The sequence below is a fragment of the Eptatretus burgeri genome, chromosome 5, assembly GCF_056783735.1.
Source record: "Eptatretus burgeri isolate ZD-2024b chromosome 5, Ebu_testis_v1, whole genome shotgun sequence".
NCBI classification, from domain to species: Eukaryota; Metazoa; Chordata; class Myxini; order Myxiniformes; family Myxinidae; genus Eptatretus; species Eptatretus burgeri.
Window position 1 is genome coordinate 104,235,652 of NC_140965.1, and position 16,129 is coordinate 104,251,780.

Sequence of the window (16,129 nt, forward strand, 5' to 3'; positions counted from 1 at the left end):
AGGGAGCAGAGAGGAAGGGGGGGTCAGAGAGAGAGAGAGAGAGAGAGAGAGAGAGAGAGAGAGAGAGAGAGAGAGAGAGAGAGAGAGAGAGAGAGGTGGGAGTGGGGTAGGATGAGGAGGAGGGGGGAGAGAGAGAGTCCGGCGGATGTAACGCCCAGTTTAACGTCCATCCGAGAGATGGCACACACATTGGTGAAACACCAGGATGACAGTTTATAGCTGGGTCAGGGCCAGGTTGGATAGCTTGGAGCAAGCATGCGTAACTCTCGGCTTTTCTGCTGTGATGTGGCGATTCATTACTTCAGAACGACTGAAAGCATTTTTACCTCCACCACTGAAGGTGAAGGAGGTTATGTTTTCACCCCTGTCTGTCTGTTTGTTTGTTTGTTACTTGCAAAATCGAAGATTTTTCAAGTATATTGGTTCGTCAATTTTGTTATTCTGTCTGTCTGTTCGTATGTCTGTTTGTCACCTACAGGTCACAATTTCAAACTGATCTTCAGGAAACTTCATCAAATGGTAGAGTTGGTCATCAGGAATAAGCCTATTGTTTTTTCTACGTCAAAAGGTCAACGTAGACCAAAGGTCAACAACTTAGGTGGGATTTCTAAAATCCTCAATTTTCATCCGATTGACTTGAAATTTGAAGAGGATTTATATCTCAGGTCACTGAATGCAACTAGCCAATTATTTTTGAGATGAAATTTGTCATGGATTTTGCAAGTATCGTGCTCTGTACGACGTCTTTTTCTTGTTTGTTTGTTTGTTTGTTTGTGTGCAGAATATTTCAAAAACTTGGGGACGGATTTGGATGAAATTTTGTGGACAGGTTGGGTGTGTGATAAGGACGAACTGATTCGATTTTTGTGAAGATCCGAGTCCGGATCTGACCTACGAGAATTTTTTAAGTGATTCTTCACCATTGAGAGATGAGGTGAAAAGCGATATGTAGCATGATATTTCAAAAATGTATTGGGCCCAATATATTCTCGTGGATCAGGAGTTGTGTGGCGGAGGTAGGTGCTCTAACAAGTGTCCTTATCGTTTACTTATTGTGGTCATATAATTTATTTTACCTTCCTTCCTCCGGTAACGAACAGCGGTATCACCATCAAAGTTTGAAGAAAGCGTGCCAAGTGGCTTCACCAAGCACTCCACAAAATGGTTGAAGAAACTTTTAAAAACGAAATGTTTAATTTTTATTTGTATTTATCTATGCTGAAGTGGCAGGTTGTATAATGGAAGATCATGCAAAATAATATTTCACATTTTCAGTGAGCCAGCCACCGTCTGTTGCATTGCAGAACAACACGTGGCCAACTCAGGTATGTGCTCCCTTCGAACTTTTTTAAAGTTGATCAATATACAGTATTCAGTGATAGTGCAAATATTGTAGAGTGCCCGCCAAGTGGCTTAAGCACTCAAGGAAGCACTCAAATGAAACGGTTGATAAGGAACAGCTGGCTTGGGAAGCAATAATCCATCATATCAAACACCTCCTGGAGACCCCCAAGCAAAGTCCGAATTGGCCAAATGAACACTTCTTTTTTTTAGCAGTCGAACTGCTGATAAGTTCAATTATGGAGCTGAAATTTTGTAATTCGGCTTGGATTAAGACATTCTCGAGGTTGTGGCATGTGCGAAAATGAAATAAAGCCACAAACACTGGCGTCTCTGTGCGTTTAATAGCATTGCAATGTATCCAGCGATTCGTAGGTACGATGATATTCGATGATATGTGAGGAAAGTAAAAAAACAAAAATAACTTTATCGTCAAGAAATTGTTGTGGCCTGTTCCAACCCAGAAAATTGTTGAGGAGGCCAAACAAAATGGCGAATTATACCCCAGGGAGGTAATCAAATTAGCCTGAAGACACCATCGAGAGCAAGGTGGCCGAGGATGCACTTGATAATGGATATCATTAATCAGGCCCTTAATTATCTTAAAAGGGGGTGCTTTAATTAATCCAAACACCCAATTTTTACTCATGCATTCCTTTGGAGCTACCTTGGTATGCATGCAAACTTGCAGACCGCTCGGTTTCATGATTTTCGAGTTGTGGAGGACACGCACACGCATCCGCACACACGCATCCGCACATACACACCCACACCGACATTTATTAGTAGAGATAAAGACAGTCCTCGACTTGCTTAATGGTTCTGTTCCTGGGACCTTTACGCAAGTCGATTTTTGCGCAAGTCGAAATTCATTTAGTAAAATCTGGGGGAAAAAAAGAAAAATATTGGATGGTTAATTAAGTATTTACATGTACAGTACTAACCAACCAGGGAAAAAAGGAACGCCGAAAGGCAGAGGAGTGAGGCCGAAGAACGTGCTTACTCTCCGGAAATTGATGCGTGCAGAACCTTTGAAGGAGAAGGGTGGAGAATGACACAAATTTGAAGCTTTGCAGCTTGAGAGTGTTCCGGACTATGTTTGAGGTTCCATCCATCATCATTATTATTTTTATTATTATTATTATTATTATTATTATTATTGTTTATTTGCACAAACGTCAGTCTCATCTCACCCTTCTCTCCTCTTGTCGTTTCTGCTTTGAGTCCTTCCCTCCGTCCTTAATTTTGCTTTGCTTTGCTCGTTCGCGTTCCTTCTTTTTGCAATTTGCTGATTGATTTCTCGTCACACCATTGGTCTTTGCCATTCATTCTTTCCTGCAACTTCCATCTCCATCCTTTCGCTCTCTTCCTTATTTATTTGCCTTCCGCCCTTGTGTACCATCGATTTCACGTTCCCACATCCAATAGCTCCGTCGCTGGAGATGCATTAAATTCATGCCGAAAGTGATGTCACTGCTCCACGGGGAAGCACTGGTGCCGTGGCTGTGTGAGGGACAGGAGGAGAGCAAGTGAGGAGGGTCCCTGTTTCAGTCAGGATGTGGCAGCCAGAGTTAACAAGTGTATGGAGTCTGTCCTGATCCCCTGTACACGTGACAAGTAGTGCCACACTGGGCTGGATGTAAAGCAACAGTTTGACGGAAAGAATTGCCAAATCTCAAATTTTAAATTGTGTGTGTGCGTGCGTGCGTGTTTAATATATATATATATATATATATATATATATATATATATATATATATATATATATATATATATATATATATATATATATATATATATATATATATATAGTAGTGTATGGTTGTTTGTCCTCATAACTTGAGAACTATGCATCACAGCACAAAATTAAAGGTATATTCGGAATTAGCACCTCTCAGAGGTACTACAGCACACCTTAGATCTCTAAAAAACACCGAAAAAAACGTTGTCGTTTTTTTTTTTTTGGCCGTTTCAATTTAGCTGCCGTAAAGGCCCTGTCACACCTTGACGATTTAGCCAGTGTATGCCGACGTATGAAAAATTTGGCTAAAACGCTGGCACATGTCGAATAAGTTATGGGTAAGTTTGTATACGTTAAGAGCACGCTGGCATACGTCGTAGTATGCTGGCATAAGTCGTAGTACGCTGGCATACATCGTAGTACGCCGAGCTGTTAGACAAATTTTCCATGCTTGAAATTTTTTGACGTATGCCAGCATATGACTCACACGTTCCGCATAACGCTGGCTTTCAGTTGTAGGCACGTTACGCGATCGTTGACACACGTCGACACACGTTACTTGGAAGTTACTCATAAGTCGAAACACGTCAAGGTAATGGTTAGCGTCAGTGTTCCAGGCTCCTTGTTTTTTTTTTGTTTTTTTTTTCTTTGGTATGACGGTGATGTTGGCACTTCAATTTCTAGTGTGGTTATAATATAATATAATTAATAGGCTGCCGCTCAACGATTTAAATCATAACCGCACTAGAAATCGAAGTGTCAACATCGCCGTCATACCGAAGAAAAAAAAAAAAAACCATAGAGTCTGGAACACTGACGCTAACCATTACCTCGATGTGTTTCGACTTATGGGTAACTTACAAGTAATGTGTGTCGACGTGTGTCAACGATCGTGTAACGTGCCTACAACTTCTGGCCAAGCGTATGCGGAACGTGTGTCATACGTCGAGAAATTTTCAACATGCTGAAAATATGTCGACGAACTCGGAGTATGACGACGTATGCCAGCGTACTACGACGTATGCCAGCGTGCTATTAATGTATACAGAACTTACCCATAACGTATTTGACATGTGCCAGCTTGGTTTGGCAAATTTTTCATACGTCGGCATACGCTGGCTAAAACGTTAAGGTGTGACAGCGGCTTCACACTTCGATGTCTAGTGCGGTTATGATTTGAATCGTCGAGCTGCAGCCTAAGAATAGCCTACACCACATGATTGTCGGCGATACGCTGCCGTGCACTATGCATAAGTTAGACTATCGTTGGGCATAAGTTGTGAACGCCGACAACACGCTCAGCATTCGTTGGTATAAGTTATCTTTATATGATTGAAATGTTCTGTGTACATTACTATTATGCGATGCATACGTCCAACACGTTATTATATGCCCAAAACTTAAAAAAAAACATCAATAGTTCAGCGTATGCCAGCGTTTTACAAACATTTTTATACCTTGCTATACGCTGGCTAAAACGTCAAGGTGTGCCGGCCTCTTAATTGATTGATTTTCTGCGTCACGGCTTTTTTTATTCACAACCTGATCAAAATAAAACAAAGACAGACCAGTGGATGGACAAACCAGTGAACGTTAACAAAGTTTCTGATTTTAGATGCCCCAAAAAAGGAAGAGCTTCCTTGGTCCCAAGGCTGCAGCTAAGTGAAAACACACGAAGAGACAACAGGAGGCTGAAGAAGAGCAAGATGCCAGGCTAAATGAACAGGCACAGTGGCAACAGCAGCGCCGACAAAATGAAACTGAAGAGGAGTGATCAGCCAGGCTAAAGGAACAGGCTCATCGGTAACAGCAGTGGCGAGGAAATGAGACTGAGGAAATGTGTGATGCAAGACTTGAGGCATTGCGTCACCGCACTGCAGAAGCACGAGCACTGGCCCGGGCACAAGAGCACAACAGGGTAGCATTCACTAATGACCCGGCTGACCCAACAACTCATGCAGACATCGGCCGAATGGACCAAGTCTGCACCCACTGCTCTGCATACAAGTTCAAGGGAGAGACCAAGGGTCTGTGCTGCAGCGATGGCAAGGTCGTCCTTGAGCCCTCTCCTGTCCTTCCTCCCTTGCTGAAGGAACTTCTCTCAGGCGAAGGTCCCCTCAGCAAGCACTTCCTTGACAACATTCGGACGTATAATGGCAGCTTTGTGATGACAAGCTTCGGGCACAAGGAAGCCAAAGTCCAGGGCTGGAACCCGAGGTTCCAGATCCAAGGTCAAGTGTTCCACCACATTGGCAGATTGCTCCTGCCGGAAGAAGGCCAGCCAAAGTTCCTACAGGTCTACTTCCTGGACTCACACGCCAAGGAGCTGGCTGCCAGGAACCACACCGGCCTCAAACCACACATCTCTGCGATGCTCACGAAGTGGTTTCATGAGAATAACCATCTGGTCCGTGAGCTCAAGACCACAATAGATGTACTTGCAAAAGGAAGCAACACTGAAGAGCGCCAAATCATCATCAGAGAGAATAAGCGACTGCAAAGAGAGCACACATGCCGCTACAACGCCCAGTCTGCAACAGAAGTCACCATCCTCATGGACAATGAGCAAACAGAACCCAGAGACATTGTCCCCAGACTTCACGATGGGGCACTTAAGAGGATCAGTGAGCTGCATGGATCTTATGATGCACTCCAGTATCCCATAGTGTTCCCATATGGAACAGATGGCTCCATCATCCGTCTGGCGGCCAGGACTGCGACTGGATAGGATGGACGAAAACTCACACAGCTGCAGTACTACAGCTACCACATCATGGTGATAGAGGGCAACCACATACTGAAGATGTGCTGACTCTTTCAGCAGTTTCTAGTCGATGTCTACTGCAAGGTCGAGACAGAGCGACTGGGCTTTATCGAACTGGAGCAAAACAACTTGCTTGCTGATAGCTACGCCAACCTCCGTGACAACCTCATGAACACTGATGACGAATGCTGACAACGACAAAGAAATGTGAAATATGTCCAAATTAAATGTGATATTGAAATGTGATCTATATTAAGCACCACAATTTACCCCTTTCTTATTCCAATCTTTTTTCCCCGGGCAACGGTGGGTACTCCAGCTCATGTATGTATGTATGTATGTATGTATGTGTGTGTGTGTGTATATATATATGTATATGTATATGTATGTATATATATATATATATATATATATATATATATATATATATATATATATATATATATATATATATATATTTTACAAGATTATTATTAATATATTCTATTACACCAGACATGCAAATATATTATAATGGGAAGAAATTAAATGAGTCAAGGACGTAACTTCTGGGTGATCTTTATGTTGACGATCGCTCTTGTTGAGGATGACCAAGCAAAAGGCTTATGGCTCCTATGTTTGGCAGTGAGTGCACCGGAAGCAGCAGGGGGAAGAGAGTGGCATCTCTATATGTGGGAGAATTGCGAGCTCAGCTTTTGGGTCGCCCAGATAGCCCAGATAGCTCAGATGGCAGAGCGTGGGCATACATGGCAAGTTGGAGGTGAATAAAAACAGGTTAGTAGGAATCGAAAGCAGGTTTTTATTTTATTTATTTATTTTTAGCAAACATGGTAAAAATGCTGTTCAAGATATGTGTTGTCATTGACACAAAATACACCAGAATACCAAGATTGTTGTTTATTGATGAGGTGGTCTTGCAGCTGTTAAGAAAGATGAGGTGGTACTGTATATGATTGCATCAAACATTATATCGTCAATACTGTCGGAACCCGCTATTCATGGATTCCCTATTCGCGGTTTATAAAATGTGATCTGTTTCGACATTCGCGGCCCTATGCTTCGCGTATTCATGGGGTTTTTGCGTTTTCACTTATTTTATTTTTTTGTGGGCATATTCATGGTGTTTCACAGGATTTTTGTATCCCCTGCAAATTGTGAGGTCCGACAGTATTTGCCATTTTTTGAAAAGAGGGAGATGAGGGAGTGAACATTTTAATCCAGGCCTTTTCATAAGCAGCAGACTGAATTTCAACTTGAGACACCATTTACCCATACTTTAGATGCAGACTTGCCCTTGCAGCACAAGTTCAAAACAGAATGAAGGCAAAGCTTCCACTCCCAAAATGTTTTTTGTTCTGTGCATTGTGAACCTCCTTTTAACTCCTAAATATATCTTTCCCCAAATTGTTCTGTGGACACAGTCCTCAAAATTGCATTCTTACCTGAAAGTTCTCCGAGATATTCTGGGTTTCATCTCACGGCTGAGACTCTCCACGGCCTCTATCCAAATATTCTAATTCTGTATTTTCCAATTTAACTTCACAATTGTAAATTGTACTCCGTAATTATCTCAGCGATGATGGACCATCATGATGGCCTTGTGTGAATTTTAATGTTTTGAAGATGTTAGTTTTGAATGGAAATTGCTAAATGTTCTTGTCATATTATTTGCATTTTAATTGCTGGAAATTTATTCTGTGGTTGTTTCTTTAGTTCTGTAGTTGTAATTATCTTATTTTAAAAAAAATTCAGTTCTGTACTTGTTTCTCATAATTTTTGCTCCTCCATGAGCCAAGATCTCACTTATTTATAAATAAAAAAAAGAGATACTTTCTGATGATTATGTTGCATTTATCATTGCAGTTGCGGCTTTTCTTGCATAATTGCTTGTTGTTGTGACATATGACAGAGTATTCGACACGTTGGAGAGGATTTCAAACGGAACCGATGTGCTGGACATGCAGCGCATGCAAACTGTAATCCACAGACAAATTCTTGAAACACAAAATCATGTAAGTTTGTATCTTCTGTTTTGGTGCCTCATCCTGTTTTTAGTTTTAATATTGTACAAGTTTGGTATAGTTGTGAGAAAATTGAATTTTCAAGGTATCAAATGTAAACTACCATCCTTTCCAACTTTCCTTTTCTTATCCATCTAAATATGTGGCGTTATGGTAAAGCGTCCACTCCAAGTCTGGTATATCGGCAATTAGTTTCTTACCCTGGTCGAGTCATACCAAAGACTCGCTTCACACTCAGCATTTAGAGAACAGAGCATGGAAAACACCATGATTTGGCATTCCATAGGGTCAGGGGGTGCAGACGGTGGGGGAGTTGTTCTGAATTGAGCAGAAAACTGCAAAGAGAATAACTTTGTACGATGATGTCGACTACCCAGAGTGGCCCGGGAAGTTCTGACGCTTCCCCCAAGGCCACAGGTTCTACATGTCTGATGTCAAGTCGTGTGTGTGTGTGTGTGTGTGTGTGTGTGTGTATGTGTGTGTGTGTGTGTGTGTGTGTGTGTGTGTGTGTGTGTGTGTGTGTGTGTGTGTGCGTGTGAGATAGCTCTTCTCTGAGCCTTCGACCCTGTTTAAAAGATAAAAAAAACGTCTTGTGTATTATCACACACGAGTATCAGCAATCACATCCTCCCATCTCAGCCCACCTTCGGTGGGCAGTCAGTTGAAGTGCTATTTCCACGAAGTTATATGTTCTCATCAGGATGAATGTAAAGCTTTTACATGATTTGCGGATGCTTTCCGAAAGACGCACTGCACACCTGAAAATTATGTTTGGGGCATACTGTAATCATATTTGACATTGTTGGGCAACACTGTGGTGTTTTTGTGCTCGAAAATGCGAAAATTGTTGAATTTTAACTTGTTGATCTTTTTTTTCTGGAACACACTGTACACCTGGAAAATTAATTTTGGGACATACTATAACCATATTTTGCATTGCTGGACCACACTGTAAAGCTTTTGTGATGTAAAATGCCAAGTGATCAATTCTGAAATTGTTGTCATCTCTTGTAAATGTTTTTCAAGTCTTTGTGGGTTTGTGTTTGTTTCTGTGTTTATTTCTGCATTGGTATGTTACTCTTTCACGGCTGAACCGCAGCACCGAGAGGCTCCAAATTATGGGTGGTGGTACTTTAGAACCTGGGCAAGGCTTTGAGCTTGTAGATATTGGCCTTGACATCCGTTTTGAAGATACCAACGGCTCCTATAAAGGTGTATATTGGAATATGGAATCGCGCGGTGCTGCTGCCACCCCGCAATGGCAAAAGGTAACCATCATGACGCCAATAATTCCATAGCTTTTCAATGTCTAACAAATCCCGAACCCTCCACCAAGAAAAGCTCACACAGAAATGCACCCCTGGTTACTCATCCCCCATCCCCTCCCCCCACCCCCCCACACCTACCTGATATATGTATATATGAGGTCCGTCTAAAAAGTAACGGGACTGAGCCAGCTGTGTGCTCCACTGACACAACTTGAATAAATGCGTTGTGTCCCAGTCTTTCACAACATTCCAGCAATATATATGATTGGTGATGGTTGACTGCGCTCATTGTGTGATTTTTTTTTTTACAGGTCGTGCTTTACACGTTGTCTCGCCTGAGTCGTCGCGCTATGAGTCGTGAGCAGAGAGCCAATCTGAAGTTTCTTTCCAAGCTTGGCAAAACACCTTCAAATCCTTTGCAATGCTGCAGCTAGTCTACGGGGAAGAAACCATGTCACGTACACATGCATTTGAATGGCACAAGAAGTTCAAAGAGGGATGGGAGGAAGTTGAAGACGATCCTCAGTCTGGAAGACCTTCAACGAGCAGAACAGTGGACAACATCGAGCGTGTGAAGCAGATGGTGCACACAGATCGTCGACTAACGATGCGGAAGATTGCTGAGTGACTTTCCATCAACAAGGACACTGTCTGGAGCATCATCACTGAAAATGTCGAAATGCGCAAGGTGTGTGCAATGATGGTCCCGAAGCTGTTGTCCGAGGACGAGAAACAGCAAAGAGTCACTGTCTGTCAAGACATTATCGAGCGCCTCAAGGATGATCCAGACCTGCTTAGGAGAGTCATTACTGGCAATGATCATGGACATTCAAATACGATCCCGAGACCAAATGGCAGAGTCGTCAGTGGAAAAGTCCGGCATCACCAAGACCAAAGAAAGCAAGGAGGTCGAAGTCGAAGGTCAAGGTGATGCTCATCGCGTTTTTTGACATCAAGGGCATCATCCACTTCAAGTTTCTACCACAGGGTCAAACAGTGAATCAATACGTGTACAAGGAGATCCTCGAGCACCTCATGAGATCAGTCCGGGACAAGAGGAGGGATCTGTGGGAGAACATCGCCTGGGTGCTCCACCATGACAACGCCCCTGCTCACAGTGCCCTGAGCATCCGACAGTTTCTGGCGAAGAGTAACGTGCCAACTCTGGAGTAACCCCTGTGTCTACCAGACTTGGCCCCTTGTGATTTTTTCCTATTCTCCAAGCTCAAGAGGGTAATCAAGGGTATCCAATTTCCTGATGTGGAGGCCATCAAAAGGGCCGTGACGATGGAGCTCCGGAGGATTCCAGAAGAAGCCTTCCAGGGGTGCATCGAAGCATTGAAGAAGAGGATGGATCAGCGTGTGAGACTGGAGGGAAACGATTTTGAAGGGAACAAGCTGTGATTTCAATATATTTTTTGGAATAAAATTTCTGTGAAGTCAGTTCCATTACTTTTTCGACGGACCTCGTATATATATATATATATATATATATATATATATATATATATATATATATATATATATATATATATATATATATATATATATATATATATATATATATATATATATATATATATATATATATATATACGAGCGAGGTGTGCTCACACATTGTAAGCATACGAACCATGCTTCCACATTGTCTCAGGTCACTCACCTGCATTCGATTTCTCATTTATTTGTTTTCATTTCCAGATCCTTTCCGATGGTTCTGTGATTTTTGTTTTTCCCTGGTGTATCGGCTTCGATGTCCATCAGAACACAAAATTACCATCCTTTCCCATTGTCTCGGGTCGCTCATCTGCATTTTTAATTCATTTATTTTCATTTATTTATATTTGAACTTGCAGATGGTTTCCGATGGTTCTGTAACATTGTTGTGGGCCGGGGTTCGGTGGCGATAAACAACAACTAGGTGGAGCAGTAGAGCCGTCTCCCACCCAACACCCGGAATTTAGGTCGTGACTCTCGGATAAGTCCGAAAGGTCACGGGTCCCTTAGCGGACTGTGGTCGCCAATATTTTGACGGCGTGGATTAGGGTTAATTGCCTAACTTCAATCTACGTACCTAAGTACCCACGTCGTCAAATTACCGGGGAAGTCACACCCTCGACGGATTCTGTCGAACCTGTTCACTCTTGCGACCTTGGTCTGGTGTAACCGAGTGGAATTACCAGAGTCCGTCGGTCCAAACGACAACTTATGGCACACGGCCTCCCTAATTCTCAATACGCACCATACTGGGCCAATGAAAGAAAGTGACAGACAATGAGCTGGTACAATGAACAATTGCGGGGGGGGAGGGTTATTTATAATGGGGGCAATAATCGGGAAGGGAGACACAGAGCAGAGTTATCCGAATATGAGAAATGCATTTACAAGGAACACAGGCACTTAACAGTTTCTACTTACAGACGGGGCCCACGGACACACGCACACACACACACACACACACACACACACACCAAAAATAAATTGACCCAGTGGGGTCTTTATTCAGTCCCTCAGCCCAGGAGGGAAAGGCGAGCTGGGGACCAGGGCCTTGTCGGGTACCTCTCCGCCTCGTGTGGTCACACTCCAACCCACCACGGTGGGTCTCGAACCCACAACCCGAAGTCTACGGGCCCACGACCCTGGCTGCTCGGCCACCACCACCACGATGAGCCACCACAAAGGATCGCAGACCACGACCAAGACCGAGCCACCGCAAAGCAATAGGCCATGATCGCTGCAGTACTCTGGTCTTGACAACCGCTCTATTCTCCTTTACGAGGCAAGCATTTCATCTCGCTGGGGCGGAGCCGGCCCTCATGTCATGAGCCTCCTGATTGGACGGGGCGTATCGGGGGGTGTGTTTGGGCATCTCGGAGGCCCGCCCCCCGAAGACGCTGTGTTGTAGCTTTCGGCACGCAGGCCTCCCATCGGCCGGAGCGCCTCAGCCCTGCTCGCCCTTTGCCCATTGGCTGGAGGAAACCCTCCATGCCCTTCCTCGGAGCGGAGCCTCAATCTGAAGTGATGGAGGCTCCGCCCACACCTTCAGCCAAAAACATGTGGGCAATGGAGTCAGTGGTTTGAAGAAGTGAAGCAGATTTGTTGTAAAAAAAAAAAAACTAACTATAAAGGAACTTCGCAGCACACACATGTAATTCCCGTTAGACATAGGTGATGGGACCCTGACTATAAAACATACTTATCGACATAACTGAACTGCCTGGACTGCTGACTGTCTGTCTGTGTGCAGGAGGCTTCCAAATCCGTAACAATATTTCCCTTGTATCAGCTTCGATGTCCGTCGGCACCCAAAATTTCAGCTTTCTTTGTCACCTGGAAGGTACTGATCTTGAATATCAGTTTGTGAGTGAGGCAGTCAGTGAGTCTGTGGTTAGAACAAGCTTCATATATATATATATATATATATATATATATATATATATATATATATATATATATATATATATATATATATATATATATATATATATATATATACACACACACACACACATAAATACAGTGATGAGCCAAAACATTATGACCACTTGCCACATATGCTGTTGGTCCACCGTGTGTCGCCAAAACAGCGCCAACCCGCCAATGCATGGACTCCACAAGACCCCTGAAGGTGTCCTGTGGTATCTGACACCAAAACATTCGCAGCAGATCCTTCATGTCCTGTCAGTTGCGAGGTGGAGCCGCCGTGGATCGGATTTGTTAGTCCAGCACATCCCACAGATGCTCAATCGGATTGAGAGTTGGAGAATTTGAAGACCAGGGCAACACCACAAATACTTCATCATGTTCCTCAAACCATTCCCAAACAATGTATGCAGTGTGGCAGGGTGCATTATCCTGCTGAAAGAGGCCACTACCATCAGGGAATACCATTGCCATGAAGGGGTGCACCTGGTCTGCAACAATGTTTAGGTAGGTGACATGTCAAATTGATGTCCATATGCATGACCGGACCAAGGGTTTCCCAGCAGAACATTCCTGAGAGCATCACACTCCCTCCACCGGCTTGTCGTCTTCCCACAGTGTATTCTGGTGCCATCACTTCCCAGGTAAACGGCACACACGTACACACCATCCCCGTGATCTAAAAGAAAACGGGACTCATCTGACCAGGCGACCTTCTTCCACTGCTCCAAGGTCCAGTTCCGATGCTCACGTGCCCATTGTGGGCGCTTTCAGCGGTGGACAGGGGACATCATGGGCACTCTTACCGGGCTGTGGCTACACAGGCCAATTCGCAGCAGGGTGCAATGCACTGTGGATTGTGACACATTCCTCCCATGACCACCATTAAAATTTTCTGTGACTTGTGCCACAGTAGACCATTCCTCGGTTCGGACCAGACCGGATAGCCTTCGTTGCCCTCGCGCATCGATGAACCATGGGTGCCCAACACCCTGTCGCCGGTTTGTAGTTTGTCCTTCCTTGGACCACTGTTGGAAAGTACTCGCCACTGATGACAGGGAGCACCCCACAAGCCTTGCCGTTTCAGAGATGCTCTGACCCAGTCGTCTGGCCATAACAATTTGGCCCTTGTCAAAGTCGCTCAGGCCTTTACTCCTGCCCATTTCTCCTGCATCCAACACATCAACTTCAATAACTGATTGTTCACTTGCTGCCTAATATATCCCACCCCTTGACAGGTGCCATTTTAACAAGATAATCAATATTATTCATTTCACCTGTCAGTGGTCATAATGTTTTGGCTCATATGTATGTATATATATATATATATATATATATATATATATATATATATATATATATATATATATATATATATATATATATATATATATATATATATATAGTTGCGGTTCTGGGAGCCGCATCCCCCCACCACAATGGCATCCATCATGCAGTGGTCCTCAACACAGTAATTTCATTAATTTACGTACAGATATTGCCATCCTCTTTTCAACCCAAACCGACATCTAATAATTATATTCAATCTTTTCGCTCAATTCCTGACACAGATCAGGCCTGGCACCGCACACACCACCGCTTTTAATGAATGACCGCATGCTCAATGGCGGCGGACCCATGTGCAGCCCTGGGGTAATATGTTTTCATACACAGAGCAGGGCAAGAATGGCACACATCTTGTTCGGGTCTGCACATGGGTTTACCATATAATCTTACCGTCGGTCTTCGCTGAGCAACGCGGCCGCAGGTGTCTCCCACAGACAGCGGACGTCTTTTTGCCTCTCCGGCCGGTGAGGCTGCTGCCAGGCAGAGGCGTGCTGTACAGCTCAGACCGCCTGGCATACAGACAGGCAGCACATTGACCGGCGCTGACCGCTGATCGCACGGGCTAAGAGTTTTGTGCAGCGCGATTTGTGTCACGGTGGTCGAAGGGAGACGATTCTGCAGCTTGGAATCATCTTGCCAAATGTAAAGTGGAGCCGCTGCTGGCCATCATGGCTGGGCCATGTGCTGGCCGGGGCCCAACCAGAGCACCCGATTCGGGTGACGACACATTGCTTTGGGTCGTCGCCCCCGCCCCACACCACATGGGCTATAAAAGGATGGGTCGTGGGGCCGTTCAAGCATTCCCTGTCTGCTGGTGGCGTTCCGTCCCTGCTCATTGCTTCTGGTTCCTGTTGGCCTGCTGACCATTCGCCGACCTGTTGGCCTGTTGGCCATTCGCCTGCTGACTCTGCCCTTCTTCACCGTTCGCCTGCTGACTCCGCCTTCCTTCACCAGCTCGCTGCTGACTCCGCCCTTCTTCACCGCCTCAACGCTGGTTCCGCCCACCCACCTGATCCTGTCTGCCACTACACCCACTCATTTTGACTCCGCCTTTTTCCACCCACTGGCTTCTGACTCCGCCCAAAGTCCTTCCTTCATGCCTGACGGCCGCACCCCATTCTCTGGATTTACGCTTAGCTGCACGAATTATCTGCGTGTGACGGCCTGCAATTCATTCGAGAATCTACCGTTTGAACTGACGAGAATTGTTGAGGTTCAATCTGCAATTGAGGGAACTTCTTTCACAGCAATTTATTATTACAAACTAGAAAGAGCAATCCGAGATTGCAGACCCTCGCCAGCCCTTGTTTAGCGTGATGTTGAGAATGGAATTAAAATAAATTCAATTAAAATCAAATGGAAGACCAAATAGGTACAGTACTGCATTGGAGTCATCAGAGGAACCCAAACATGCAAGAAGCAAAGATGAAGTTATCAGGAGGAACCTGGATAGGATTCACATTTCAGCTTCTACTCCTCTCCCCTCAACCCTACCCAGGCACAGCCAAGTGAGAGCCTTGTTCAAAAAAAATAAAAAGAAAAAAGAAAACGGATCAAAAAAAATCAAATAGTTTGTCTGATGTGTATATATACATGTCAAATAGTTTGTCTGATGTGATGTGATCAGACAATTTGTCTGATCAAGTTGAACTTTAAAACATGTATTCCCCATCACTTCAAGATTACATTTATGAAGCTTCACGTACTTTGATTAAGCGGTTCCAGAGAAAACATTTTTTCATATTTTTATTCAATCCAATATTGCTACCAAACCATGCAACCTATCAATTATTCCAAGCATGTACACCCAAGACTTGGTGAACATTTTTGTGAAGTTTCTCCTCGATCTGTCCAGCTTTTCTGGAGAAGATTTTTATAGGTTTATGGGTAAATACAATATGGCTGCCAAACCATGTGACCGATGACATCATATGTGTGAAGCATTGTCCATCATGGATAGGCGGTAATACTTGTAAAGTTTCGCCTCCATCTGTTTAGCCACTTCAGAGAAGAATATTTTTGAAGGTTTTCTTTTTCACAACAGTATGGTTGTCTTATCACGTGATCGAAGACATCATCAAATTTCTTTCTGTGGACCATTTTATCCCGAGATGATCCTCAAAACTTTTCGTACTGATCAGATGTGCCGTTCTACATATGCAATTATGATGTCATAACAAAGGAACCTATGACATCATTTTTTTTTATCACACTTATTCCCCAT

The 16,129-nt window shown here is 43.9% G+C and overlaps 1 protein-coding gene across 2 annotated transcripts in view; it reads left to right on the forward strand.

Moving 5' to 3' along the window:
* The window catches only part of LOC147027101 (uncharacterized protein C05D11.1-like), a 141,001-nt gene that overhangs the window by 44,307 nt on the left and 80,565 nt on the right, over window positions 1-16,129 (forward strand). For both annotated transcript variants that reach the window (XM_085883269.1, XM_085883268.1), the window contains one exon: window positions 7,756-7,858. In XM_085883269.1, coding sequence (XP_085739395.1) covers window positions 7,756-7,858 — 103 coding nt within the window. The remainder of the gene's footprint in view (window positions 1-7,755; window positions 7,859-16,129) is intronic.